This window comes from Corylus avellana, chromosome ca2 (assembly GCF_901000735.1).
Source record: "Corylus avellana chromosome ca2, CavTom2PMs-1.0".
In the NCBI taxonomy this organism is placed as follows: domain Eukaryota; kingdom Viridiplantae; phylum Streptophyta; class Magnoliopsida; order Fagales; family Betulaceae; genus Corylus; species Corylus avellana.
The window spans coordinates 10,662,783-10,688,892 of NC_081542.1; the positions used below are offsets into that span (position 1 = coordinate 10,662,783).

The 26,110-nt window shown below is 34.5% G+C and overlaps 3 protein-coding genes across 3 annotated transcripts; 1 reads left to right on the forward strand and 2 right to left on the reverse strand.

Annotated features, from left to right (window-relative positions):
- Positions 1-1,327: 1,327 nt before the first annotated feature.
- On the reverse strand, positions 1,328-1,795 carry LOC132169039 (uncharacterized). The gene has a single exon (XM_059580129.1). The coding sequence runs from the start codon at positions 1,793-1,795 to the stop codon at positions 1,328-1,330; it is 468 nt and encodes a 155-aa protein (XP_059436112.1).
- Positions 1,796-7,134: 5,339 nt separating this feature from the next.
- Positions 7,135-12,073, forward strand: LOC132171752 (uncharacterized). The gene is made up of 5 exons (XM_059583144.1): positions 7,135-7,404; positions 8,697-8,926; positions 9,652-9,732; positions 10,921-11,271; positions 11,861-12,073. The coding sequence occupies exons 1-5, from the start codon at positions 7,260-7,262 to the stop codon at positions 11,960-11,962; spliced, it is 909 nt and encodes a 302-aa protein (XP_059439127.1). The 5' UTR covers positions 7,135-7,259; the 3' UTR covers positions 11,963-12,073.
- Positions 12,074-12,438: 365 nt separating this feature from the next.
- On the reverse strand, positions 12,439-24,464 carry LOC132171170 (aspartic proteinase 36). Its single transcript, XM_059582415.1, has 10 exons — positions 23,937-24,464; positions 22,842-22,971; positions 22,438-22,685; positions 21,148-21,372; positions 18,078-18,240; positions 17,911-17,984; positions 17,390-17,489; positions 16,102-16,177; positions 14,649-14,720; positions 12,439-12,854 (listed from the first exon to the last, which is right to left on the reverse strand). The coding sequence occupies exons 1-10, from the start codon at positions 24,164-24,166 to the stop codon at positions 12,706-12,708; spliced, it is 1,467 nt and encodes a 488-aa protein (XP_059438398.1). The 5' UTR covers positions 24,167-24,464; the 3' UTR covers positions 12,439-12,705.
- Between the last annotated feature and the right edge of the window lie 1,646 nt (positions 24,465-26,110).

Genomic DNA, 26,110 nt, shown 5'->3' on the forward strand with positions numbered 1-26,110 from the left:
AGTGGTGTTTGAATAAAAGTGAAACATGGTGTTTTAAACCAAGTCCAAAATTGACGAATTTGAAAAGAGTGATTTTCTTAATCAAATTGGCACCAACAACTACTGAAATATACATCACAAAAAAAATTAAAAAAATAAATTAAAATCCAAATTTCTATATGTGAAAAAGAGGGGAATTGGTGTTTGAGTGAAAGTGTGAAACATGTTGTTTTAAACCAAGTTCAAAAAACTGACGAATTTGAAAAGAGTAATTTTCCTAATCCAATTGACACCAGCAACTGTCGAAATTTACATCACAAATGAAGAATTAAAAAAAAAAAAATCCAAATTACATTAAGTGAAAAATGGTAACCTTCAAAACTCGGTTGGATGAGCAAAACGTAATGGTTCATCTTTTTCTTTCTCTCTTAATTTCTGATTGCTTTGCTTCTTTTATTGCTTTGTCAAATTGCTTTGCCTCTTTGTGGCAAAATTGCCTCAAGCTTCATCTCCCCAAACAATTTTGCCAACTACCCAACTTTCCATTCCCGGAGGAGTATTCAGAATATCCCACAAAATATCAGTTTATCGACTACCTTGAATCTTATGCGAAACACTTCCACATAATCCCAAATTTCAATGAAACAATGCAGTCTGCTACATATGCCGAAACTTTTGGTTTGTAGAGCATCCAAACCAATAGAGAAAGCAGTTCAAACGACCCTGACGATCAAGTTGAGTACATTTGCCGGTGGCTCATGGTAGCCGCCCAATGCTGAGAATGCAGAGAAAGTGGTGTCGGAGTTTGAAGGCTTGGAAGGAATAACCGCATGTCAGAGACGTTTGTGAGAGAAGCAAATTGAGGAGAGATGTATGGAAAAGAGGTTTGATTTACTGTTTATTGGATACGCTGTTTTATTAGAAACTTGTTTTGAAAAAATAACTGAATGCACAACGTCTCACCAAAGGCTTGTTTTGGTTGAAAATAAAAAAAAAAACTAAACAATTGTTTTACACTTAAACATGGACAGTTGTCTTCATAAAAGGATGTCACATGTCACTATATTAGCCTCTCTTCCTAAAAACTCTCATATTATATATTAGATATTAAAATGACACTTGGCAGAAAACGTGAAAACGTGATGACGTGATCCATACGAAGGATATTGAACACCAAACTCACATATATATATATATATATATATACTTTTCTAGAAAGTCTTTAAAGCATTTAATATCTTCTTTTTTTTTTTTTTTTTTTTGAATTGGTATTCCATTACTCAAAAACTCAAGAAAGACCCTTGGCAAGGAGAACAGAATGATGAATACAAAGAGGGAAATCATCCCGCTAGAGCTGGTCTTCCGATACTGTGAGTCTGTGCTTAGCTAGCAAGTGAGCTGTAGAATTGGCCAAGCGCTTTGTGTGGCAAACATGCCAGTCTTGAAGACTATTAAGAGTAGATTTTGCATCATTAATTAGAGAGCCATATCTGTTCCAACACCAATCATCTCCCTTCAAGGCTTTAACCACTTCAATTGAGTCTCCTTCCAGAATGACCTTGGAGAATCCCATGAGCATGCAGACATCCGTGGCTTTCCATGCGACTATGTCTTCTGCGACTGTTGGGTCTATGACCAGAGGTCTCGAAGCACAGAAGACTGCCAGAACATTACCAGCATGGTCCCGTGCTATAATTCCTACTCCCATTTTCTGCCTCCCAACGTCAATGGCTGCGTCCCAGTTAAGCTTCACTATACCCAGGGGAGGCTTTTCCCAAGTCTTGATTGATTGCTCTGCACGCGGTGGGCTCTCCATTCTTCTTCCTCTCTCCGCCTTATGGAAATTTTCAAGTTGGGATGTTGCAGTTTCAATAACATGGGATGGCGAAGTGAAGTAACCACCAAAAACTACATTGTTTCTCCGCAGCCACAAACATCTAGCCACAGTGGCCACCAACTATAGTTCCTCCTCTTCCAGTCGTTCAATCAACGATGAAAAAATGCTGGGAAAAGTCATCTCCATATTAGGACTTTTTTGGATTTTCCTGTTGCAAGCAGCCCACGTATCTCGTGCCGATTCACAATTCTAAACAATATGCTCCACTGATTCCTCTTCCAACCTGCAAATAGGACATAAAGAGTCCTCCACAACACCTTTCCTCCGAAGATTGAGCTTTGTTGGTAGAATGTTGTTACAGGCCTTCCAAAGAAAGACCCTTACAACAGTCGGAACCTTAATCTTCCAGACCTCCTTCCAGAAACTTTTGCTTTCGGCTGGGTTGGAGCTGCTGCCGCTATCCTTCTACATACTAGCTCTAGCCATGTGATAGGCACTCCGGACTGTGAAAGTTCCATTCTTAGTTCCCAACCATACTAGTGTATCCTGCTGCCCTGCTGGACAAACTAGAATATTCCCGATGAGGGCGGCTTCTTCTGCACTAAACAGCTCTTTGATTAGGGAAAGCTTCCACCAGTTTGTGTTTTCATCTATTAGAGAGCTGACTTTTGAGCTTGTGTCCAGGAGTCAGTTGGGTGTTTGAATGGTATAAGTTGATGGGGATGGTATCCAGCGGTCCCCCCAAATGTTAATAGTTTTCCATCCCCAACTCTCCAAAGCAAACCTTCATTGAGTAATTTCTTAGCATTCCAAATGCTTCGCCAAGTATAAGAGGGAGTGCGGCCCAATGCAGAATTGAGGAAAGAGTCATGTGGATAATATTTTTGCTAAAAAACCTTCGCCATCAAAGAGTCGGGAAATTTTAATAATCTCCATCCCTGCTTGGCAAGTAGAGCCTGATTAAAACTTTCCAAGTCACGATAGCCCATTCCGCCTTGTTCTTTGGCCCTACCCAATCTTTCCCAACTCATCCACGCAATTCTTGATTCCTTGTCTTTTTTCCCCCACCAGAAATTTGACATCAGAGAATTAATTTCTTTGCATACTGCTTTAGGCAGTTGAAATACATTCATCGTATAGGTGGGTATGGATTGGATAACCGCCTTCAAAAGCACCTTTTTCCCTGCTTGAGATAAAAAAATTTCTTTCCAGCCATTTAATCGACCCCAGATTTTGCCTTGTAACCCCGAGAAAACTGCAACCTTCGATTTTCCAATCAAAACAGGCAGCCCAAGGTATTTCTCAAAGTCAATAGTCGAGGACACCCCAGCCACTGAGAGAATGTGGTTTTTTGTTTCAGGCTTTGTATTGCTACTAAAGAATATGGAAGTCTTTTCTTTATTGATCTTTTGGCCCGAAGCATGTTCATACATTATGAGGATACCTTGGATATTGAGCCATTCAGGAATATTAGCTTTGCAGAAAAGGAGGCTGTCATCCGCAAAGAAAATGTGGTTTAACCGCATTCCCCCTCGTACAATTGGGAGCCCCGAGATCCTCCCATCACTTTCAGCCTTATGTAGAAGAGAACTAAGCCCCTCCGCGCATAGGATGAAGAAATAAGGAGAAAGCGGGTCCCCTTAGCGAATTCCTCGTGAGGGGGTGATGTTACCATAAGGCTGCCCATTAATGAGAATGGAATAAGTCACTGTACAGACACAAGTCATGAGTAAGTGAATCCACCTGGCCTCAAACCCCAATTTCTGCATAACTGCCTCCAGGAAGTCCCATTCAACTCTATCAAAAGCCTTACTCATGTCCTATATCTAATATCTAATATATATATATATATATATATAAGCCGAGTTTTGACGTAGAGAGTGCTTAGAATTGCGACACATGTTTATATTTTTTAATATTTGAAAGTGCTTAGAATTGCGACACGTGTCCATGTTTTTAATATCTGAACCGTTTTTTTATTTTTACCCTCGGTCATTAATTAGCTTAATTAATTGTGTTGATTATATTTCAAGAGTTTTCCATACATAAATTATTCAATAAATTAAGTATTTTTAAATGCCACATTATTATTTGTTTTTCAATATTATTTGTATGGAAAACACATAAAAGAATTAAAATAGTACAAATTAACCATACTTAAGGAACACATATAAGTTTAAGGGCTAAAATATGAATATTTTGGCACTTAACAATGTTTAAGGGTTGCCAAAATGAAAATTGTGATTATGTTGGTCTTGTTGCTCATACTTCCTTAAAGGTTCTTGATTCTTGTCATTGGTACCTCAAGAGTGCTTGCTCCAAACACATGCCGGGGGATAAGTCTGTTTTTAATTGTCTAAATGAGTACAGGGGTGGCAGTGTTACCTTCAAAGAAGGAAATCATGCGCAAATTATAAGGAAAAGTTCAATTGAAATCAAAGGATTTCTTGAGATTCATGAAATTCTGTATGTGAAAAATCTCAAAGCCAATCTTCTTAGCATTAACCAGATCTGTGATGATGAACGATTGGTTCAATTCTCGAAAAAGGAATGCAATGTATTTGATGAGAATGGAAAATGAGTCATGGGAGGAATTAGAACTTTGGACAATTGTTATAGGATTGGACCAATAACTTCTGTCAATTGCAGTCATGTTAAACTTGAAAAAGAAGAGTTGTGGCATCAACGACTGGATCATTTGAATTTCAAGAACTTCTATAAGGCCTCCAAGGATGATCTTATCATTGGTCAGCCCAAGTTGGGTAAACTTGAGAAAATGGTGTGTGGACTATGCCAGTTGGGAAAACATATCAAGTTTCAACATAGAGCAACTAAATCCATACGTACCTCTTGCTCCTTGGATTTGCTTCACATGAATCTAATGGTTTGACCATAAATGCTAGTATGGGTGGAAAGAGATACATACTGGTGATTGTGGATGACTACTCTAGATACACTTGGGTGGTGATGCTGAAAGAAAAGTTAGAAACTTGTGATCAAGCTAAAATTTTGTTCAAAAGATTCAGAATGAGAAAGGATGCATCATTAAACCCATACGCATGGAAGAGAATTTGAAAACTTGAGCTTTGAAAAATATTGTGAAGAAACTGGCATCAAAAAAGAGTTCTCATCTCCCATTATACCCCCAACAAAATGGAGTGGTGGAAAGGAAAAACAGAGTCATACAAGGTATGGCATCTGCTACGCTCCATGGGAAGGGTCTTGCTACTTACTTTTGGGGGGAAGCAATCAATACTACTTGTCACATTATCAATAGAGTTTATCAAATGCCTAGTACTAAGAAAACTCCATACGAGATACGAAAAGGAAAGAAACCCACAGTGAAATATTTTCATGTGTTTGGAAGTAAATGCTTCATTCTACGTGATAGAGAAAATCTTGAAAAATTTTGACACCAAGAGTGATGAAGGGATATTTCTTGGGTATTTGTCTTCCAGTCGAACATTTCGTGTTTACAACAAATGGACTAACACTGTTCTGGAATCCATAAATGTTGTTGTTAATGATGAATATTCTGATGCCAATGGTAATTTACATGGAAGTGAGGAGAAGACTGTGGAAGTGGAAGAAGCAGGTTTGGAAGAATCAATAGACATCATTGGTCTTGATTCCCTTGAGCCTAGTGATGAGTCTTCCAATTGAAAACCTCTGCCCAAAGACACCCATTCTCGTATGATTTTAAATCATCCAAAAGATAAGATTTTGGGGACGATGGGAAAAGGGAAAAGACTTTGGAGTAGAGTCTTGAATCAAGTCTCATATGTGTGCTACTTATCTCAATTTGAAACCAAGAAGGTTGAAGAAGCACAACAAGATGAGAATTGGATTGAAGCAATGCACTAGGAACTGAATCAATTCACTTGTAATGATGTTTGGTCATTAGTTCCCAGACCAGCTGATCAAAATGTTATAAGAACAAAATGGATCTTCAAAAATACGTTTGAAGAACATGGTACTGTTATACGGAACAAAACTAGGCTTGTAGCTCAGGGTTACACTTAAATTGAGGGAATAGATTTTGATGAGACATTTTCTCATGTTGCTAGACTTGAGTCTATCAAAATTCTGTTAGGAATAGCTTGCAATTTTGGGTTCAAATTATATCAAATGGATGTTAAGAGTGCATTCTTAAATGGTATTCTTCAAGAGAAAGTCTATGTGGTGTTACCCAAAGGGTTCAAAGATCCCCATCATACCGAGCATGTGTATAAATTGAAGAAGGCCTTATATGGTTTAAAGCAAGCACCTAGAGCATGGTATGAGGGACTCACAACATATCTTATTGTTGGGATTGTTTACGTAAATTTAAAAAAAAAAAATTATTTTTACACAGCGAATAAAACATGATCCCAAAATTTTTTACCATAAAGACAAACATGTTTAGATCTAAAGCAAATATATAAGTTAGATTACTTGTAGATTCGGCCTTTCCTAGACATTGGGGCGTAGGAGTGTGCATCCGTTCTTCAATTTGGTGTTGGACTAAGTAGTTGAAGTTCCAACATGCTTGAATACTTCAAGTATGAGTCCATACTCATCTCACCTTCCTCATGTTCTTCGCGTTCTACGTGTTCTTCATGAACTTAAAGAACATCTTTATATTCTTCATTGTATTCATAAAGAACTTTTTGAAGACTTGAGAGTTTATCAAGTTCTTCAAGATCTTCAAACAATTGGGGAGAAGATTGATCCATTAGATCTTCTTTTTGATGACTAAATATGACAGTGACTATGGGCTCACAAAGTTTTATCAAGATCAAGAGAAAACTAAAAACAAAACTTTGGAGAGAAAAAACCCCCTAGGGCCATGTATTCACTCTTGTGGGAGATTGAAGTTGTGTTTTTGTTTTCACAAAAATCACAAGATTCTGAATTGTTTCAGGTACTTTGCTTCTCAATTGAACTTCTATTTACAATACTTGGATCCCAAGAGAAAAGTATTTTTAAGCCATGTGATTAGAAATCCCAATCCTTGTAGAAGTCGGCCAAGGGGGTCAAAAGACCACCCTTGCCCTCCATTTACATAGTCTAGATGGAGTTCTCAGTTTCATCTGACAACTTCAGAAAAATAATAATATAAAATTGACACATTTAAAAGTTTAAGAGTATAATATAATAAAATATCAGGGATGGTAAATGAAAATTTTCCTTTAATAAATAAATGAATCCCAAGCCGAGCCCGAACCTCTTAACGAGCGACTATGTGGATCTACCCTCTCTTCTGTAGCAAGATGGAGTTTGGGGCTAATTTCTAAATAGATTAAATCCCGAGGCCAATGAAGAAACAAGTGGGTGTAGTTAAATCCACATGTAGCCCCCACCTTATCAACAAGCGAGAGGAAAAGAAAAATTGAGAAAAGAAGAGAGGCTGTTGTACTTCTATTCCACCCCAAGAGCATCACTGGCGTCAGAATGGGGAAAGATGAGTGCTACGTCGGTTTCTTCTGCTCTCGCTACTGCCTCAGCCGCCGCCTCCACCGCCACCGCCCTCCGCCGCAGTAAATGCATTTTCACCTCCAAGGCTTTTTCCGCCTCCTCTCATTACCTCCACCCTTTTTTACTTCGAGGTTTTTTCTTTTTACTCTCTCTTTCTTCTTCTTTCTTCTTTGTTATATATATATATATTAATCATACGTGAGCGTGTGTGTTGATGATGATGAATCTTAAAATCATCCAAAGTAATGGAAGGAAACAGCATTGCATGCTGAAACCTGATAAGGTATATGAATTTTGGTGTTGACTGCAATGTCTAAGTAAGACCATAAACAAACTCATGGTATGTAAAATCATTCTTTGCATGATGGTGCCAATTCATTGGGATTGCCCATTGAAACTGGCACAAAATATTCTATGCTAAAATGATTGTTTTGGATTTCTGCCTCACCTTAGGTTTCCAATGTGAGCTATCATGCATGTAATGTGAGAGAATTCATGTGGGACTCACTTGTCCAATTAAATTTTGAGCTATTCGGCCACTTATTTGAATAAGTGGATTCCGAATGACTTTTCTCACAATACTTGCCCAAACTGTTAACAATTCGAGTAGGTAGTTGCCATAGATCCTTATCCATCATGCAAAGATCTGTAGTACCCGAAATCAATCTCTAAGTTAAATACTTATCATATGCCCAATACCGGAACTTAAATTTGGAAAAATAGAATAAAAGGTGGAGATCATCCTTATTGGTTTTAGAGCATGTTTGAGATTGTGTTTGAGAAATAAATCTTCTAAGTGAAAAAGTGTTTTTTGGCAAAAACTTTATTTTTAAGCTTTTGTCAAAATGCGTTTTTGACTATTTTTAGGTTTTTTTAGTCCTTAAAAGTACTTTCAATTTTTTTTATTATCAAACGGGTACTTTTTGAATGTTAAACGCACTTTTAGGTCCTTCAAACACATACCCAAACAAACTCTTAAAGTAATAGTAGTATGCATGTGATGTCATACAACCATTGACTTCTGCCAAAAGCAGCTAGCAAATAAGATGCTTTGCTTCCTTTCTTCCACTCCCAGTGAGCCTCTTATTAGATTGAGAATTTTTAAACTTTAATATATAATTGTAAAAGCGATAAAAGTTCAGATATATCCCTTCTTATAAGCTTAAACTTTTAAGATAAACGAATGATTTAGCATGGTATCAGAGCCGAAGTCCTAAATTCGAACCCTATCTTCGTCACCTCAATTATCCCCCTTTCCCCGCAGCTCATATAGTCATCCAGAAGTAGGCAACTCTTAACAAAATTTCTGCCTCTATAGAGTTTAAACTGTTCCATTCCACTTTGATATATTGTTGCGTGCATGACAATGAACATGTCTGTGTCTTGATATAAACTTGACTGTGTTTGTTGTCGTGTCTTGCAGTTGCAAATGATTCAAAAAGACCCGAGTTGTCTCCTGATCCTACCGTTGAACAATCATCAGATGCTGATAAGATTGTAGATGGTATGGACTTTGGTGAGCTCTGCAATGAGTTTGAGTGCATCAGCAGCCCTTTGGTGGAATCCACCGCAAGACAACTTGCCCGTGATATCCTTGAGCTTCGGGAAGGCAATCGTGCCCTTGGAACATATGCAGTTTCTGTCACATACAGGGTATATATATTTAAGCGTTTTGCTTTTTCTGTTGCAAAATCCTATCTTCATGTTTGGTATTTGCCTTATTCTTTCCGTTTAGATCACTACTTGTTAAGTAATTTCCCTAATATTCTATGTCAAATTTAAATCTTTTTTTTTTTTTGTTAGGTTATATATATTGTATTGTCCCACACTAGTTATTGGTGTGTATATCTATATTATTTTCATCTATATATAGGTCTTTTTATACAGTATTATCTGTAATTCAATATACATTCTTATTCTCAATATGGTATCAGAGTATAGGTCCAGAATCACATTCCCAACCTTTTTCCTCTCCTTTTGGTCTTCTCTCCTATATATATTGTATTGCCCCACATTAGGTATTGGTATATGTGTGTATCTGTATTATTGGCCTCTATTTATAGGCTCCTCATGGACAATATTATAAATGATTTTCAATATACAGTCTTATTCACATCATGATATTAGAGCAAAGGTTCTGAATCACCTTCATCACCCTTTTCCTCTCTCTTTCCGACATCCTCTCCTAGATATCTTATACGATCCCACATTAGTTATAATTGGTGTATCTATATTATTGGTGATTCAATATGCGGTCTCATTCTCAACATTGTCATTAGTAGTTTCTTTTACTATATTTCTTATAGTGGAGAGAGACTTGTATTTATTATTGCAGTTGGGTATTTTAACACAATATTATGATATGATACTGATTGCAGGATCCAGTTAGAAGTTTTGCTGGTCGTGAAAAGTACAAGAGACCACTATGGGCAACCAGAGCTCTAGAAAACCCTACTGTGGTAAGACTTCTATATATCTTGTGCCTATATCTTTGAACTATTATCTTGTCTTTGAACTGCATTTTCTTCACTTAAATGGCATGCACTGAGCAATATTTTGGCCTTTCATATATCAAGAATCACATTGTAACGATTCTGGAAAAAAACGCTAGTCACCTATGTTATCATTCAAAAAAGACTAATCAATTTGGAGTTTTCATAAAATTCTTTATAAAGCTTAGTTTCACGTAGTAACCACGTAATGTAGGATTTAGTAATCATGACTATTTTTATAAACAGGGCCGGTTGGAGTCTTAGGCGGCTGTCTAAGGCCCCAATTAATAAATATTAATGAATATTTTTTTCATAAAAAAATATTTAAGGCCTTAATTACCATCAATATTATTTAATTAAGACCCCAAATTATGGTAAATAAGTAATTGAGAAACATTAACATTGTTTGATTCTCTTAAAATCTTCAACATTCCATTCTTGAAACAAGTATTACAATAATTGGTAGCATTAAATAAGGAAATCAAATAATATATTAATATCAAAGTCATTCTTAAATAAAATTTTCATGTTAATCGTAGAGATATTTTGGGCCTTGTGATGAGTAGCCAAAGATTCTCATCATAATTTACAATGACAGCTAATCAGCAATAAATTATGATCCTAAGTTCCAACTGGTAATTGGATAGTCATTGCATGAGATATGAGGTTTTTGTTTTTTTTTTTTTTTTTTTTTTTCTTCTCTCTCTAACATGAGACATAGGTTGCTTTTGTCCACAAAATATTTTAGTATTTTCCAACAACTATTCAAGTCCTTAAAATCATTTCATATCTTTTCAGTGATTAAAAAAAAGAAAAAAAAAAAAAAAAAAAAAAAGATAGAAAAACTTAATAAGTAATTTTGTATTTCAAAAAGCGAGAAGAATTATTTTTAAATAAAAATATAATATTTAAATTTAAGAAACATGTCTTACTTAATTTCTCGCCTTAGACCCCAAAATGTATCGAGGTAGCCCTATTTATAAACCACACATTCTAAGTGGGCTACTCCTCATCTTCCCAATATGGGACCAGGGCGTCACACGCAATGACTTTTCGTGGTTGCGTAGTTCATATATTTTGAATTTTAGGTATTTATTGCATATTTAGATTGTAAATTTAACCTTTAATTAATCTTTCTATGTTGTTGTTACACAGTATGTGCAGGAAATGGTGATGTTATCAACCAGTGTCCTGAGCATAAAGTGGACAATCAAAGGGAAGCCAAAATCTTTTGTTGCTGGTTTGGGAGGAGATTTGATAATAAGAGTTAATTCTCAATTCACTCTCAACCAAATTAGTGGGCAAGTGATTGAGCATGAGGAGTTGTGGGATTTATCATCTTCATCGCCCATTGCTCAGGCCTTCTTCTGGACATCACGGCGCCTTTTTGCGGCGACTGAGGCCGGAAAGGATTTGGCCGATGCTGTTAAGAACCTGTCAAGCCGTTTCTCCACTAAGAAAGAAAACTTGGAAATATATCCAGACCCCTCTGGTGATCCAACAAAGGTAAGTTTATTTACTTTTTTTTTTTTTTAGTATCTATGTATATAAATTAAGGGAAAATTTCACTTAACTCTCCCGAACTTCCACGCGTTTTAAAATTATCCGCCCTCTAAAAGTTCTAAAACTTTTAGTTTATGGTATTGAAGTTTCAATTTTTTGCATTGTCTCCATCTATTAGGATTTTTTTGTTAAATCCTGTCAAAATTTTAAAAATACCCTTTTTTATTATAAAAAACTAAAATTAAAATTGGCAAAGATTCAGGCTTTGGGTTAAGATTTAATGAAATTTGCAAAAATACCTACTCCTAAATCTTTGCAACTTCTTTATTAAAAAAAAATAAAAAATAAAAAGACCGGTATTTTAGAAATTTTGACAAAATTTAACAAAATATCGTAACAGATTGAGAACATTACAAAAAATTAAAAGTTCAATACCTTAAATATAGAGTTTTTGAACTTTAAGAGTAATTTTCAAAATGCGTAAAAGTTTGGAGAGAGTTTTGCAGCATTTGCAAGGCTTTTTGGTGGAAATGGAAAGAGTTAGTTTTCTGTCATTATCAACTGACATATTCCATTGTTTGCTTTGCTTCAGTTCTTTCAAAGGGATGACAGCTTCCAAAGAGATGCATACCAAATTGCACTACTTCTGGCAGTCCTGTATTTGGTTGTTCAGTTTTTGAGGACAACCTTGTAATATTACACCACTTTCTTTATTGTGGATATAATTATGTTACTGCTATTGTATATTGTTGTATAAATTAATCACTCTTAGCTTTCATGGGAATGGATGATCATATTAAACTAAGTTTTCCAGTTATTGTTTTTCATTTCCCGAGTTTGCTACAGACACCACAAAATTCGCTACATATTTTTTACAAACTGATATAGCAATCTACGTTAATAAAAAAACTGACTTGAAAACAAAAATTTTATGTTGGTGATGCCACAGAGGATGCCACGACAGTTTTTAAAAGTTTTGTAGTGAAACTGGTAGTAGTTCTAGCATTCTCCTTCATTTCCCAAGTACAAAACATATATTAAACAGAACAATAAGCACAAAAGTAAGCATAATACCAGAAAATCAGCCTGACAGCATTATAAAGGGCTGTCGTTCACACAGATCCTGTAAATTTATACACAAATGGCGATTTTCACTGCTACATCAAGAAGTACGCACTTGAAAGTATATGTAGCATTTATTATGAAATAAATGTATGCATGTGTTTGCCATCATGTATGTAATGACATATTCTTTCTATTAATTCAATCGCAAAGAATGCAGTCCCCCCCTCTCCAACGCCGCCAATGAAGAGAAGGGTTGGGCCCTGGCCCCCCGAGGGCAGGGCGGGGGGAAGAGTGAAAACAAGACAAAGTATCCGAAGCACACATTTTCACCAAATAATTTATAATACAACAAAATTGTCTTGTAGCAACTAGTTAATATAGAAAGTAGTGCAGCATAGCTATCAGTAAAAACAAGAATGTCAATGTTCTTCTAATAATCAGAGTGGAAGCTGAAGAAATATTGTGGGCGCCAACAGAATACACTGCTCCAGACTCATCCTTTACCTTAATGCTTGAAGAGCCTAAATGCAAAAACAAACATAGATAAGAAAGGCCAAATCTTTCCTGCCATAGAATCAAACCACCAAGTGCACATGCTATGATGTGTATGAACAGCGAGTATTTGGACAAATTTGATGATTCGTTGCCCCATTTTTGTCAATTTCTACTTCTTGTTGTTCTAACTCGTCAATTAATTTGTATAACCATCGAGGAACTTTTTTATTGATTTCTTTTATTCCAATATTTTTTTTTCTAATTGTTTTATTCATTTTTATGATGAAAACAGTGACTTGATTTATAATTTCACATTGTTATTATTCATTTAAGAGGCAAGTTCAAGGAAATTTAAATTTAACATCCTCTCTAAAATATACTCTTTATCACTTCCCTATTTAATATATCCTTCTTTCTTACTTCTACCCATGCTCGAGGCTTTCCTCCACCTCTTAGGTCATCTTGGATTAAATCATTCTTTTTCACCTAAACACTAATTAGTTTTCATTGTACACGGCCAAACCATCTTAAGACATTTCATTTAATGCACAAATCACTCAAAGAAGGGGATAAGAAAACAAACAAAAAAATGCTTATTATTAGCCATAGAACTCTCTTTTGGGATGAGAAAACAAGAAGACAGAGAATACAAAAAAGATAATACTTATGACAAGCCATAAACTCTATTCCAAGAGGGGAGAAATGAAATTTTCTATTCATGAATCTCTCACTTGAGAGAGCAATCGAGGTGGAGAGAACTAATTTGAGGTATCAGTGTGGAGATACGGTTCTCAAGGTAGCCTTTCCAATTTTATTTGGAATTGCTTGTGTGAAGAATGCTTCAATTGCGGCTAATATGGAGATGCTAGGAGGTTCAAATCAGTGCAATGTGAGTTTCACTAGAGAGGCACATGATTGGAGTTGGAAGTCTTTGTGTCCTTTCTACAAGTGTTGCATTTAGTTAGAGTGAGACGAGGGTGCGAAGATAAATTGTGGTGGATTTCTTCCTAAAGAGGTCTATTCAAGGTCAAGGCCATCTTTTATTCGTTGGCTTGAAATGAGGGTAGGAGCTTCCCTTGGAAGAGTGTGGCGGACGCACGCTCCTCCAAGATCGACTTTTTTTGTATGGTCAGCAGCTCTAGGCAAAATTCTGACCTTGGATAATCTCAGGAAGCGTCACATTATTGTGATAAACAGGTGTTGCATGTGCAAGAGAAGCAAGGAGACGGTGGATCATCTCCTCCTTCATTGTAAGGTTGCTTATGCTCTGTGGTATGCCATCTTTAGTCGCATTGGGATGGCCTAGGTGATGCCTAGACGGGTATTTGATTTCCTAACCTGTTGGTGGTCTTCTGGGAGGTGGAGGAGTGCTGTGGCCGGGAAGATGGTGCAACGTGTCTATTTTGGTGTTTATGGTAGGAAATGAACAATAGGTGCTTTGAGGACTTGGAGAGGTCTTTGGAGGACATTTTATCCTCTTGTTTTTATACTTTGTATATTTGGACTGTAGCACATTTGTCCCCGTTGTCGATTAGTTATGATGATTTCCTTGCTCACTTTTCTTTTTCTAGTTAGGTGATCCTTTTGCATACTCCCTGTGTACTTTGGGGCGCCTTACACTTTTAATAAAACTAGTTATTACTTATCAAAAAAAAAAATACAAAGAAATACTTAAATAAAACAATATTTTTAATATTCAGCACCAAAAAAAAAAATATGGAGAACACTTCTGCAGGACAATAATATAAACACAAAGTATGTGGGAAGTAGTAATAAACAATACCAACAAACACAAAATTAAAACACTAGACAGTACTCACAGTTATATTCAGTCCATCCAATTGCCTGTGCTTCAAGATCATACAAAACTAGCTTATTTGAGAGCACCAAATCTGCCATTGGAAACAATAGGAGAAGTTTTATAATATAAAAATAATGCATACAACCTGACATATATCATTTGTCCTTTCCATTTTCAACTTAATCAAGTTAATCTATTCGTGAAACTCAACAGAATAAAACTAAGTGCCTATAAAGAGAGTAGATATTTTTAAATTTTGAGCAGAATTACAGCTGATTCCCAAACATGGGGAAGGCTTTTGTTTGAGTGGAAATAGTAAAATTCAATGGAATTTAAAAAGATTCTTAACTGCTGCAGAGTGTATCTCATGAATTTTACATAGATAAAAAAAGTTTGTCCGGGATTAAAAACATTTTGGATCTTTAGTTTTTTTTTATAAGTAATCGACAAATATCATTAAAAGCATAACCTTAAGTACACATGAAGTATACAAAATGAAACACCTAACTAAAAGGATCTCCGATTATTTTCCGCAAGCAAGATGTTGTCTGTAATCACTTCATGCAGAGCTAGGAATTTTGGACTAAGATTGTAAACGAACCGAGCTATTTCGAGCTTCTTCAGAAACTTAACTTCGTTTATTAAATGAGCCGAATTCATATAAACTCGCTCAACTCATATAACATCATTTTTATTATTTTCTATAGTATTAATTTTTAACTATGTAGTAAGAACATTTTAAGCATTTAAAATGATAAAGGAAAATCTCTTCCTCATGAGATGGATGTAGCTTGAATTCTTGAGATCAAGTCTTAATATAGATATGTGTTTTTGTGTGCATGTGTGATGGATGTATATATATACTGTAAAATATACATATAGATTCATGATTGGATCATTTAAGAATATTTTAAATGAGGTTATAAGATATAATATAAACAGTCAATTTCACAATAAAAGCTAGATATATGAGTTATTTTAAATAAGAGGTTGGTAGGGTTAATTTTTGTAAGTTTATAAATAAAAATTAATTTATTTAATTAACTTGAATGATTAAACCTTAACAATAATTAAGTAACTAATAATTAGCATGGATTTATGAAAAAAGTATAAACAATGATTATATGTACTTTATATAAGGAATGAATTAAGTTAAATGAGCAATTCATGAACAAGGTCGAGTTTAAAATAAATAAATTGAGTTTGAACATATTATCTAACTCGGTGATAAGCTTGAGGATGGCTCGTGTTTGAAAGAAAACGATACAAACCAAGCTTGAATATTCAACACTCGGCTTGACTCAGCTCGATTATAGCCTTATTTTGGACCTAAACTTCCAAAATAGTTCTTGGCCGGAAAGAACCATAAATGCACAAAACTTATCTAAGACTGGCTTGACTAATTACACATTCTACATTCAGTGACAAAATCAATAGTTGAACTTATAATCAAATGTAATTTGAAACTTCACCTCCCAAAAGAGTCATTTCACCTCCATCCCTAGATTGCCCTCCACTAGTCTGCCAACCGACACACCATACATTATCCTGCAAAAGTCATGAAAAGAAATTATATATATACTCGTAAAGAACCTGGAGAAGAATTCGATCAATAATATATATGAAAATGATGTTTTTCAGAAAAATAAAAAAATAGAAAGACCATTTAAACCACATACATAATAGGTAGCAGTGCTTAACACTACAGGGCAACAAAAAAAAATTTTGATTTCAGATTAACTTCAATGTTCTTCTAGCTGGGAGGAATCAAAAATGAAAAAATAACTATCACTCACAAGGTAGACTACTCATAAAAATGTTATCAAACAATCACAACCAAGGAGACTCCAAAGAGGCTATTTCAAAGTACTGTGTAAGAACGCTGTAAAACTCATCTTTTGACAAGTGGTTTTTATTAAATAAACATTATATATACAGTAAATAGAACATAGCAACCCATACTGATCTTTATTTGATCAATGTAAAGGTATGTGCATATTGAGATGGTCTACAGAAATATGTAGACCATCTACAGAAATTCTGACAAGTGGTTTTATTAAATAAACATTATATATACAGTACATAGAACATAGCAATTCATACTGATCTTTATTTGATCAATGTAAAGGTATGTGCATATTGAGATGGTCTTCAGAAATATGGGCTTTTTCTTTTTCTATTTTAAATATAGGATATAAATCTTTACTTCTAAGAATCTAGAAAGTTGACCACCAATCAGATTAGATTTTCTTTTTTTTTTTTTTTTTTTTGATAAGTAAAGAGTATGTTTTATTAAAAGCATAGAGATTAAAAACTTTCTTCCACTGGTTTATACTACTAACATGTCAGAATTATAATAGAAATTAAAGTACAACAACATTTTGGGCAATGTGTCATCTATATTGGCTTGATATACACAACTTCTGAGCCTAATAAAGATGTAAAATCTACTTTATTGACCTATCTAACGAAGAAAAGGTCAATTTCACAAGCAATTTTAGGTGAGCATTCAATGTACATAGTGAGTAAGAAAAACAATCCAAAGAAGTTACTGAAAGTAAGATAAAATATCTAGATGATAATAAATCCTAAAATTCAGGTCCTTTGCGATTGTGATTCAACATGGAACCCAAGCATGAGTTTACTGAAGGCAAAGTAAAAAAGCACAAGAGCTGAAGCATCTTGGAGAAGGAATAATATCAGCAAATTGTGAAAGGAGACCTAACAAGCGAGGACTCTAACTAAAATTTGAAGACTCACATTACCCATGCCAAGCTGGAATAGATACTCATGAGCATAAACTGTCAATGAAAGGGAACCGTCAAAATGAAATGTGACCGTTGGAAATCCGTCATCAACACTGCAGGAGTACAGGACAATAGAAATCAGAGTTGTCTTACAAAAGCCTGGATCAGACAACTTGAAATACATATGTAATTTGTTATCTTCTTATAATGTACTAAAGAGCAACAATTGCTTCAAAGTTAAGTTATGCAACCTTTCTATTTATATTATATATTGTCATTTTGGGTCCCTTTTTATCTGGATTTATTATGTAAAATCTGTCGGTTCCAAAATACTTCAAATTAATCTCATTTATACACTGATAAATGCAAGTCAGCTTTTTCAAGTATTAACCAATAAATTATATTGCAGTATGACATTTAGTACAGAAATGAATACTTATTCGGCCCCAATACTACTAAAAGAGAAAATAAAGCTTAATCTTGTTACTCCAAAAATTAAAAATTACAAGCAAGTAGCTTCAGTTGATGCCTTACTTTCCATTGAACTTAAAACAAGTAAACTGGTCTTCAACGGTATGTAATTTCAACCCAGGCTGCTGACTCATAATCTGAATGCATAACAAGAATGACAATTAAAATAAAAATAAATAAGAATCTAAAAGAAAACCTCAAATGAAGGTGAGTGAAGGAATATCATGTACCTTAGGCATTAGTGCTTCGTAAACCAGATCTGGAAGATAAGCCAATGTTGTACCACTGTCAATTATGGTTCCTTTCTTAACTCCATTGTCAAATATATCTGAAGGAAGTGTTAGAACATCACCACCCACCTCAATTTCCTTCAATACTACATTGTAATGTGCCCTAAGATTGTAGATAAAAGTACAATTATGACAAAATTCATAAGCCAAACTTAGTAAGGAAACTAAAGCCTGAAATAAGAATTTAAAGAAACTAAGATAACATTTCACAAAGAAACACAAAAGGAATCAACACATTTTACTAATATTCAAAAGGACATACTAAAGTAAGCTCTATAATGACCTTGACGATCAGGTTCCTAGCACTTGCCCTACCAATGGGGAAGGAATTGATGTACAACACTATTTTTGAATGTAATAATAAACAAAGTGAAGACTTCCATGTTCTCTTTTCTTTTTTTTTATGCATCAAGCACAAGGGTTCTTCTACCATAATAAGTAATCCATAACTTAGACTAGAAAACATTCCTTCAAATCTTAATTTCACTACACCTTTTCCTGAAAGATCAAGCTTTATACTCTACAAAGATCTCCATCTAGATGTACGAGTACTTTATGGATGTCAGATGTACGAGTACTTTATGTATGTCACTTTTGTATAATTGCAGTACATAATTTATACCTTACTTGCAAGCATTAAACATCCCATGGTGAATTAAAATGTCCTAAACAATCAGGGTGTCTCGCAACAAAATTAACTAAATCGATATTCTGTAGTATGTGTAAATGACATGAATGTAAAAGACCTTATTTCTTTTAGGACTCTATTCCTTTTAACTAGAGTGTGCTAGATAACCAAACCCCTTGTCCACCCATTTTGCACCTATTTGGGCACTAATTAAAGTCTCCTCCCTTAAAAATTGTGAGGAGAAAAACCATCCCACAGATTCTCAACCCTCATCATAGAAGACCGATGGTATATTTCTGATATCAAGTGAGTCACCTCATAGACCCTGAATTGCTCAAGCTAGCCATCAATTATTACCAATCTAATGATTGCCAAAAAGCCATCTTCAATCAGATATTGAGATATTCCAATAGGTGAAAATTCCCAAAGCCTCGAAGGACAAACACCTCAGCCTGGAAATCAGACCCCTGCCACCTAGATCTGAAAGATGATATCCACTTGTAGTCCGCAGAGATTTCCCCTATTCCTACCTTCAAGGGTTGCCAAGAAAACAAGCATGAAGTGAATATTTCTCGTAGTACATGATTTCCTACTCCTTGATGAAGCACAAGGCGCAAAGCCTGGGAAGCATGCCACTTTCCATTCCATGAAAAAGTTACTTTGAGTCCCATTTCTGGTCCCCAAAGATGGCACCCATCCCCACTTGCCTGGTTTTGCAAAAACAACCACCACCCAAGTTGAATTTCTCTTTTGGATACATCGTGGAAACCTCTAAAAACTTTTTCACTAAACAGTTTCTAAAGACATCAAAATGTGTATAAAAAGGAATGTTCGCTCAACCAAAATGCGTTCTCTATGACCTCTTATTATACCCACATACCTTGTTAGCTTTTTAGTAAAAATGTTTAAAATTAAGCTTCATAATGTCCATTATGGAAGGACTTAAATGCAGTCAACAACATGACTTCCTTTAGGGAAGGGAAGCCTTCCAGTATCAGAGCGTTAAAGACAGCAGAATGCATTCTAGTCCTCAAAACCAAATGCCTACAATGAGTCTGTCCAGGATTTATAAGAAGGCACTTCATGGTGAAGAATCTGGTATGGACGTAAGAATCGCTGTTGGATCTGAATCCTAGTAAGAGGTCCACTAGATATCAGAAATTATTGAAGAAAGAACAAGATATTTCTCTTGCCCCTTCTTGGCAACAAAACATAGAGAAAATGGTTGAAATATTTAAGATAATTGCATATTAACAAAACAATATCTCATTTTACCCCAACATATGAATCCGGCAAGAGCTATGGTTCCAGAACTTAAACTGGATACCAACATTTCCCATAAGATGTCATTCTGAAAGAAGACCCAACAACATTTGTTCTTCATATTTTTATGATCTCAAGATAAATTCTAGTCTACCTATAAACTGTCAATCATTTGGCCAAGCTCCAAGCAGCATCCCTACATCTTATATGCATTAGATGCTTTACCAAGACTTTTATGGGGAAAAGAAGGTTGGCTCTTATACAAGTATAAGAAGCATTAGCTAAAGTTTGAACTATTTCATTACCTACTACTAATAAATGTTCCCAAAATACATGTGGACATAAATGATTAAATTAATTCTCAGTTCACACTTTCAGAAGGATTAGGAGTGTGATGTTCTCATATTTTCAACTTCTCTTCCTTTCTATTCAGTTGTTCAAAAGTTGACATAGGTCAGGTATGTAGTATGCTTATTAACTTTTTTCCTGCATTGCTACCATAACCACAAAGCTCTTTACTCAAAATGATAACACAATTCAAGAACTCATACTTTCAAAAGCTTCTTATGCAATCTCTTGCATACAATCTGACATTACTGGATAAATGATCCATAATCTCTACCTTCCAAACATATGCATAGAACTTAGTTCACATTAAAGTTGGCTCTGGCATTTTATCCTAGCAAACAACGGAAAGAAAAACTATGAATCCCAAAAAGTATAGTTAAAGAAAAGGTAGTGGACAAGAAAATATAAAATAAATAAAGATAAACTAAGAAAAAGATAACCGCACTCCATACTCGATGGAAGTTTCATCCAAACAAATCTAAATAAACCCTAATTAAATAATATCTTAGACTGCTAACAGCCAATCAATCATTTTTATTTTTTTTTTATAAGTAATAAACTATTTTATTAAAAGGGTAAAGGCACCCCAAAGTACACTGAGAGTATACAACGGGATCACCTAACTAGAAGTGAAAAAGCGAAAAAGAAAATCATCATAAGTAATAACTAGCATAACAAATAAAAAATTTATGATAGCTCCACATACAGCCAATCAATCATAGTACTTATAACTAGCATAACAAATAAAAAATTTATTAAAGCTCCACATACTGATTTGGTACCAATGGAGTAGTGTTCACTTTTGGCTCCACCACTTGCCCAATAGCAAAGATTCCACCTCCATCTACATTATCCAAGCAGTGAGCAAACATTTTTTTCACCTTTCCTGCTGAAGCTAGCTGTGAAATCATGGATGAATTTGCTTGTCCAAAACCAAGTATGCCATCAAGTGCTTCTGAGGATGAACCAAGCTCCCCTGATTGTTTAGCTCCACACCTTTCACAAGAGGGAATTTTTAATATCTAGAAACAGTACAGCAAGTGTAGAATAAGTATATGAAAAAACTCAATAAGGAAAAACAAAACTGAAGTACATTGAGTGATGCAATAGGTTTACCAGCCGATATATAAGAAAATATCGGAATGATAAAATAACAAATGTTGGTTACCACAACAAAAATAAATAAAAAATAAATAAATTATCATCAGATAATTTGGTTATCAAGAGATTTCACTTTAGCCAAACCCCCTTCTATATCACTGACATATTTGAAATTTAAAACCTTAGACTTGAGAAAAACAAAAGATATTAATTATACAGTATTAATAGGTGCACAGCCCTGTATAATCCAAGTATTGCTATATCTACGGTTCAACTTTTTCTACATGGATGCAAGCAACGGATATGGTAGTTCTATATGGATGTAGCAACAAATACGGCGGTGATGGGGAAAATATTAACATTGGACAATTTACGTAAGAAGAACATTATAGTGACAGAGTGGTGTTGTATGTGCAAGAAGAGTGGTGAATCTATTGATCATTTATTGTTGCATTGTGAAGTTGCTTTAGAGGTATGGAACATGGTTTTTCAGCTGTTTGGTGTTATGTGGGTGATGCCGGGTAGGATGAAGGAATGCTTAGGAACTTGGAAAGGGCAGAGGGGTAAGCATTCAGTTCAGTAAATCTAGAGAATGGCTCCTTTGTGTGTAATGTGGTGCTTATGGAGAGAAAGAAATGCACAGAATTTTGAGGACCATGAAATTGGACTTATAGAGTTGAAGAAAAGGGTGCTCCAAACACTTTTCTCATGGAGAGTATTGTGGCATTCTTCACAACGCTTGCGGAATTCCTAGAATTCTGTGCGTCATTTTCAGTTTAAAGCTTGTTTTGTGGGCTCTTTTGTATACTTCCTGTGTACATGGGTTGCGCCCCTTGCGCTTTTAATACATTGATATTACCTATCAAAAAAAACAGATATGGCAGTTCTTTCTAGACTGACATATATCCAAAGTTCTTTATGATTATGGCATTGAAGCTTAATATAAGAAATACAACACACCCAAATATTACACTCCCATTTGCTGGTGCTGCCTGAAAGTTTCCAGTCACTCGCTGAAGTTGAATATTATCCTTCACAAAGTATCCTGCAGTTGAGCTCCCATCTCCATAGACAACATTATATTGGCAAAGCAAGTCAGGCCTGCAACCAGGAAGTGGACCATCGTATGTGGCAGTGCAAAAAGCTTGATCACAAGTAACCAAACTTGAAGTAGATGAGCCCTTTGGGTCGAATAGTGTCAATTCTATCTGTAGTAGAATAATCATAATAATAATGCTTCTTCAACAAATGCTCAACATAATTTGGAAGGCTTAGTATAACATTCAATGTGAGGGAATATGCATCAAAATTTTTAATAGTAAATTGAGAGACTCAATTGAAGAAATAAAGTTAGAGGTGCATACACCAAGACCACTTTTCTTAGGACACTTGCTGCAGCCAATACAATTCACCCATAGAATGTCACTTCCTGTATCAACTTGAACGTAATAGTCCTTTGAAGGAGACCCAATCCCAATATTAGCAAAGTACAGGCTACAGCAACCAAGTAAACTGTGTAAGAATATAGAGGAAACAAATCAAATGTTTCCTTTTTTAAGCACCTACTTAGCTCAAGTAGGCTGAATTTTCTATTTCTTTTTGCACCAAGACAACAGCAAACATAAGAAAGTCCGGCTGGGTGTTAAAGATGGCATTGGGAAAGAATGTTTTGGTTCATATAACACGAGAAAAGAAAAGTAATAATAACTATTGCATTCAAAGAAGGGAATAAATGGTACCCAAATTTCTTTAAAATAATATATATATATATATATATATAAAAAAAAACTTTAATTAACGATAAGAATTAGAACTTAATACTTTTACAAATAAAATAAAAAATCAAGATGAATTGCTTTTTTAAATACAAAATCAATAGTTCTAGAAACCAAAAATGAATAGAGATTAGTATTGGGTACAATGTACCAAGCCAATAAGTGCACATAACATAATAGATAAACTATTATCAAACAAAAAAAAAAAAAAAAAACATAATAAATAAACTGTTCCCCTTAGAATCCATTAATTCTACCTTAAATTAACCAGAAAAAAAAAAAAAAAAAAAACCGAGAGAGAGAGAGAGATTGGATCTAAACATATTAAGTAAAACAAGCACATACAATTCAAACCAATAGCAATATCAGTGATTATTTATCCGAAGTAAATATCCAGAAAACCAAAAAAATAATATTTTCCCAAGAAACCAATTTCGACCAAAATTTGCATAAAACAGTAAGAAGAAAAAAACTACAAAATATCTTATATGAAAATGAATTATGCATACAAACAAAACCAATAGGATCATCATTAATAAATAAAATAAAAAATAAAAAGCATTAAGAGAGAGAGAGAGAGAGAGAGAGAGAGAGAGAGATAGAGAAACCCAACAAGAAAAGAAAGGAACCCAGAATCTAAACGCAAAGGAATTGAAAGAAAGAGCAAGAAACGAAGAAAGGCACCCAGTTTCAGAAGGGCGGCCATTGCCACCCAATTTCAGATCCACATCATAGAGAATTCTACTGTGACGGCGCACATCATGGGCTTTCAATGCACTCAAGCTCCGTTCGCCGCCTTTAAACTTATGTTGCACCGGGAATACGAGGTTGCCTCTGACAACATCAACGGCAAGGAAAGAAGACGAAGAAGCCAGCAACAGCAACACCCAACGAGCAAGGCAACTGAGATCCATCCTCTCAAAACCCCCCAAAAAGATTGAACCCAATTTGGGCACGTGGGATTCCGGGTCTATGAGGCAATGGAGACAGAGTAGAGAAATGAGAGGTAAAGGCGACACACAGAGAGACAGAGAGAGGGAGAGAGACCGAGTTCAACGTCAGGCTTTACACGTCTTTGATATATAAAAGAGAGAGCGAAAAGAGGAAACGACCGTCTGGTTTTTTCTCTTGGTTTTGGGGTTGGGGGGTTCTCTTCTCTTCTCTCCTCCCTCTCTGTCTATAGGTCTATAGAGGTTACATGTAGAAATAGAACGGTCTATTTTTTTCGTTTCATTCTTCTTTCATTTTCTTCACGTTTCTCTCTTTCTTACGTCTCTCTCTCTCTCTCTTTTTTCTAAGTCCTTTTCTTTTTCTTTCTTCCCTCTCTCTCTCTCTCTCTTTTAACTTCTCTCTCAACCCGATCCAGACCGACAGGCATACCCAGATAAATTATTAGATAAAATACGTTATTTTTCGCTCTCATTTATTATAATTATTATATGCTAATTCATATGGAGCCACCATGTTCCCCAACTATTTTTCTCTTTTCTTTCTTTTGGAAAAATAATTTTTTAAAAAAAAGTTAGGGGTACCAAATTTTTTCCTAAGAGATGCTTATTAAACCGATGTATAACTCATTCATTAGAAATAAACAAAATAATTAATTAAAAAGAAATGTAACGAGTACCAATGAATGAGCTACACATCAGTTTGGTAAGACTCTCTTGATAAAAGATTTGATACCCCTAGCATTTCTCTAAAAAAAAAATTATTTGTCATCCCATCTCGATAAAGTAAATATGTAAAATTCACCATTAAATTTTTTAAATGATATGATTCATCCAATTTTGTAACCATCTCCATAGTAAAGAAATGAATCTACCATTGGATTTTTATGAAGTCCGCAAATATAATGGTAGATTTATTGAATTTGTAGGATAAAATAGGAAAAAATTGATAAAATATTGACGTAAATCGTTTCTCTTAAAATTGTAAGACTCATAAGTAAGTCCCACAAATTGAATGATAGATTTGCAAACATAATGGTCCGGAGATAAATGAAGAATGATGTGTGACATACTTTTTTTTTTTTTAATCTTTTTGCATAAAATAATTAAAATATTAACAAACAACTTTTCTCACAAAACTTATATCGAAACAGTTTTTCAACTAAAACACAAAAAAAAAAAGAAAAAAAAAGGGTATCTCTTAAAAATAATTATCAATCGTCACGGTATTTTAAATAACTTATTATGTCACTTATTTAAATAAAAAACAAAATTGTAAATCGCTTAAAGGCATAATAGCAACGAATAATTTTATAAGTCACTCTTGTGTATCTTTTGTATCACTCTAAAAATGATGTAACTTCTAAAATTACCATTGGGCTTATGATTGATCATTATTGAATTTTGATCAAATCGTTATTTTAAAAGAAGTTATAGTTAAAGGATATTTTTGTTTTTTCACTTTTCAAAGAGACAAAAATATATCTTTACTATAAGTATAATTAATTGAATATTATCCAATTCAAATAAAATTAATTCAATTTTTTAAAGTCAACTCATTCATAAAGTGACACTGGGAGAACACAAGAGTGATTATGGGTTTGGCTTTAAAAAAAAAAAAAAAAAAAAAAAAAGGACCTTTTCTAATTTTTAAAGACTTCATATTTAATTTTACTATCTCTTTTTCCTAAATAAAATATGGGTGTCGTAAAAAAAATTACAAGAAATTTTCTATAATTCTTTCTTCTTTTTTTTTTACCACACCTTAAGCAAAATCTGACACTTATAATACTAGCAGCAATTTTTCTTTGATTTTTCTTAAGTTTATGGCACAAAACTACTTTTTTTCTTCCTTATAAAAATATATTTCACAATAACTTATTTTACCTTTTCCTATACAATTAAAATATT

What these genes read in the sequence shown, in the direction of transcription:
- LOC132171752 (XM_059583144.1), top strand. Translation starts at nt 7,260, where the DNA reads ATGAGTGCTACGTCGGTTTCTTCTGCTCTCGCTACTGCCTCAGCCGCC. An exon ending in CCACCCTTTTTTACTTCGAG is followed by an intron (nt 7,405 to 8,696) that starts GTTTTTTCTTTT and finishes CGTGTCTTGCAG; the next exon opens with TTGCAAATGATTCAAAAAGA. An exon ending in CTCTAGAAAACCCTACTGTG is followed by an intron (nt 9,733 to 10,920) that starts GTAAGACTTCTA and finishes GTTGTTACACAG; the next exon opens with TATGTGCAGGAAATGGTGAT.
- LOC132169039 (XM_059580129.1), bottom strand. Translation starts at nt 1,795, where the DNA reads ATGGAGAGCCCACCGCGTGCAGAGCAATCAATCAAGACTTGGGAAAAG.
- LOC132171170 (XM_059582415.1), bottom strand. Translation starts at nt 24,166, where the DNA reads ATGGATCTCAGTTGCCTTGCTCGTTGGGTGTTGCTGTTGCTGGCTTCT. An exon ending in AATGGGAGTGTAATATTTGG is followed by an intron (nt 21,373 to 22,437) that starts GTGTGTTGTATT and finishes CTCTTGTGAAAG; the next exon opens with GTGTGGAGCTAAACAATCAG. An exon ending in TGAAATGACTCTTTTGGGAG is followed by an intron (nt 14,721 to 16,101) that starts GTGAAGTTTCAA and finishes TTCCAATGGCAG; the next exon opens with ATTTGGTGCTCTCAAATAAG.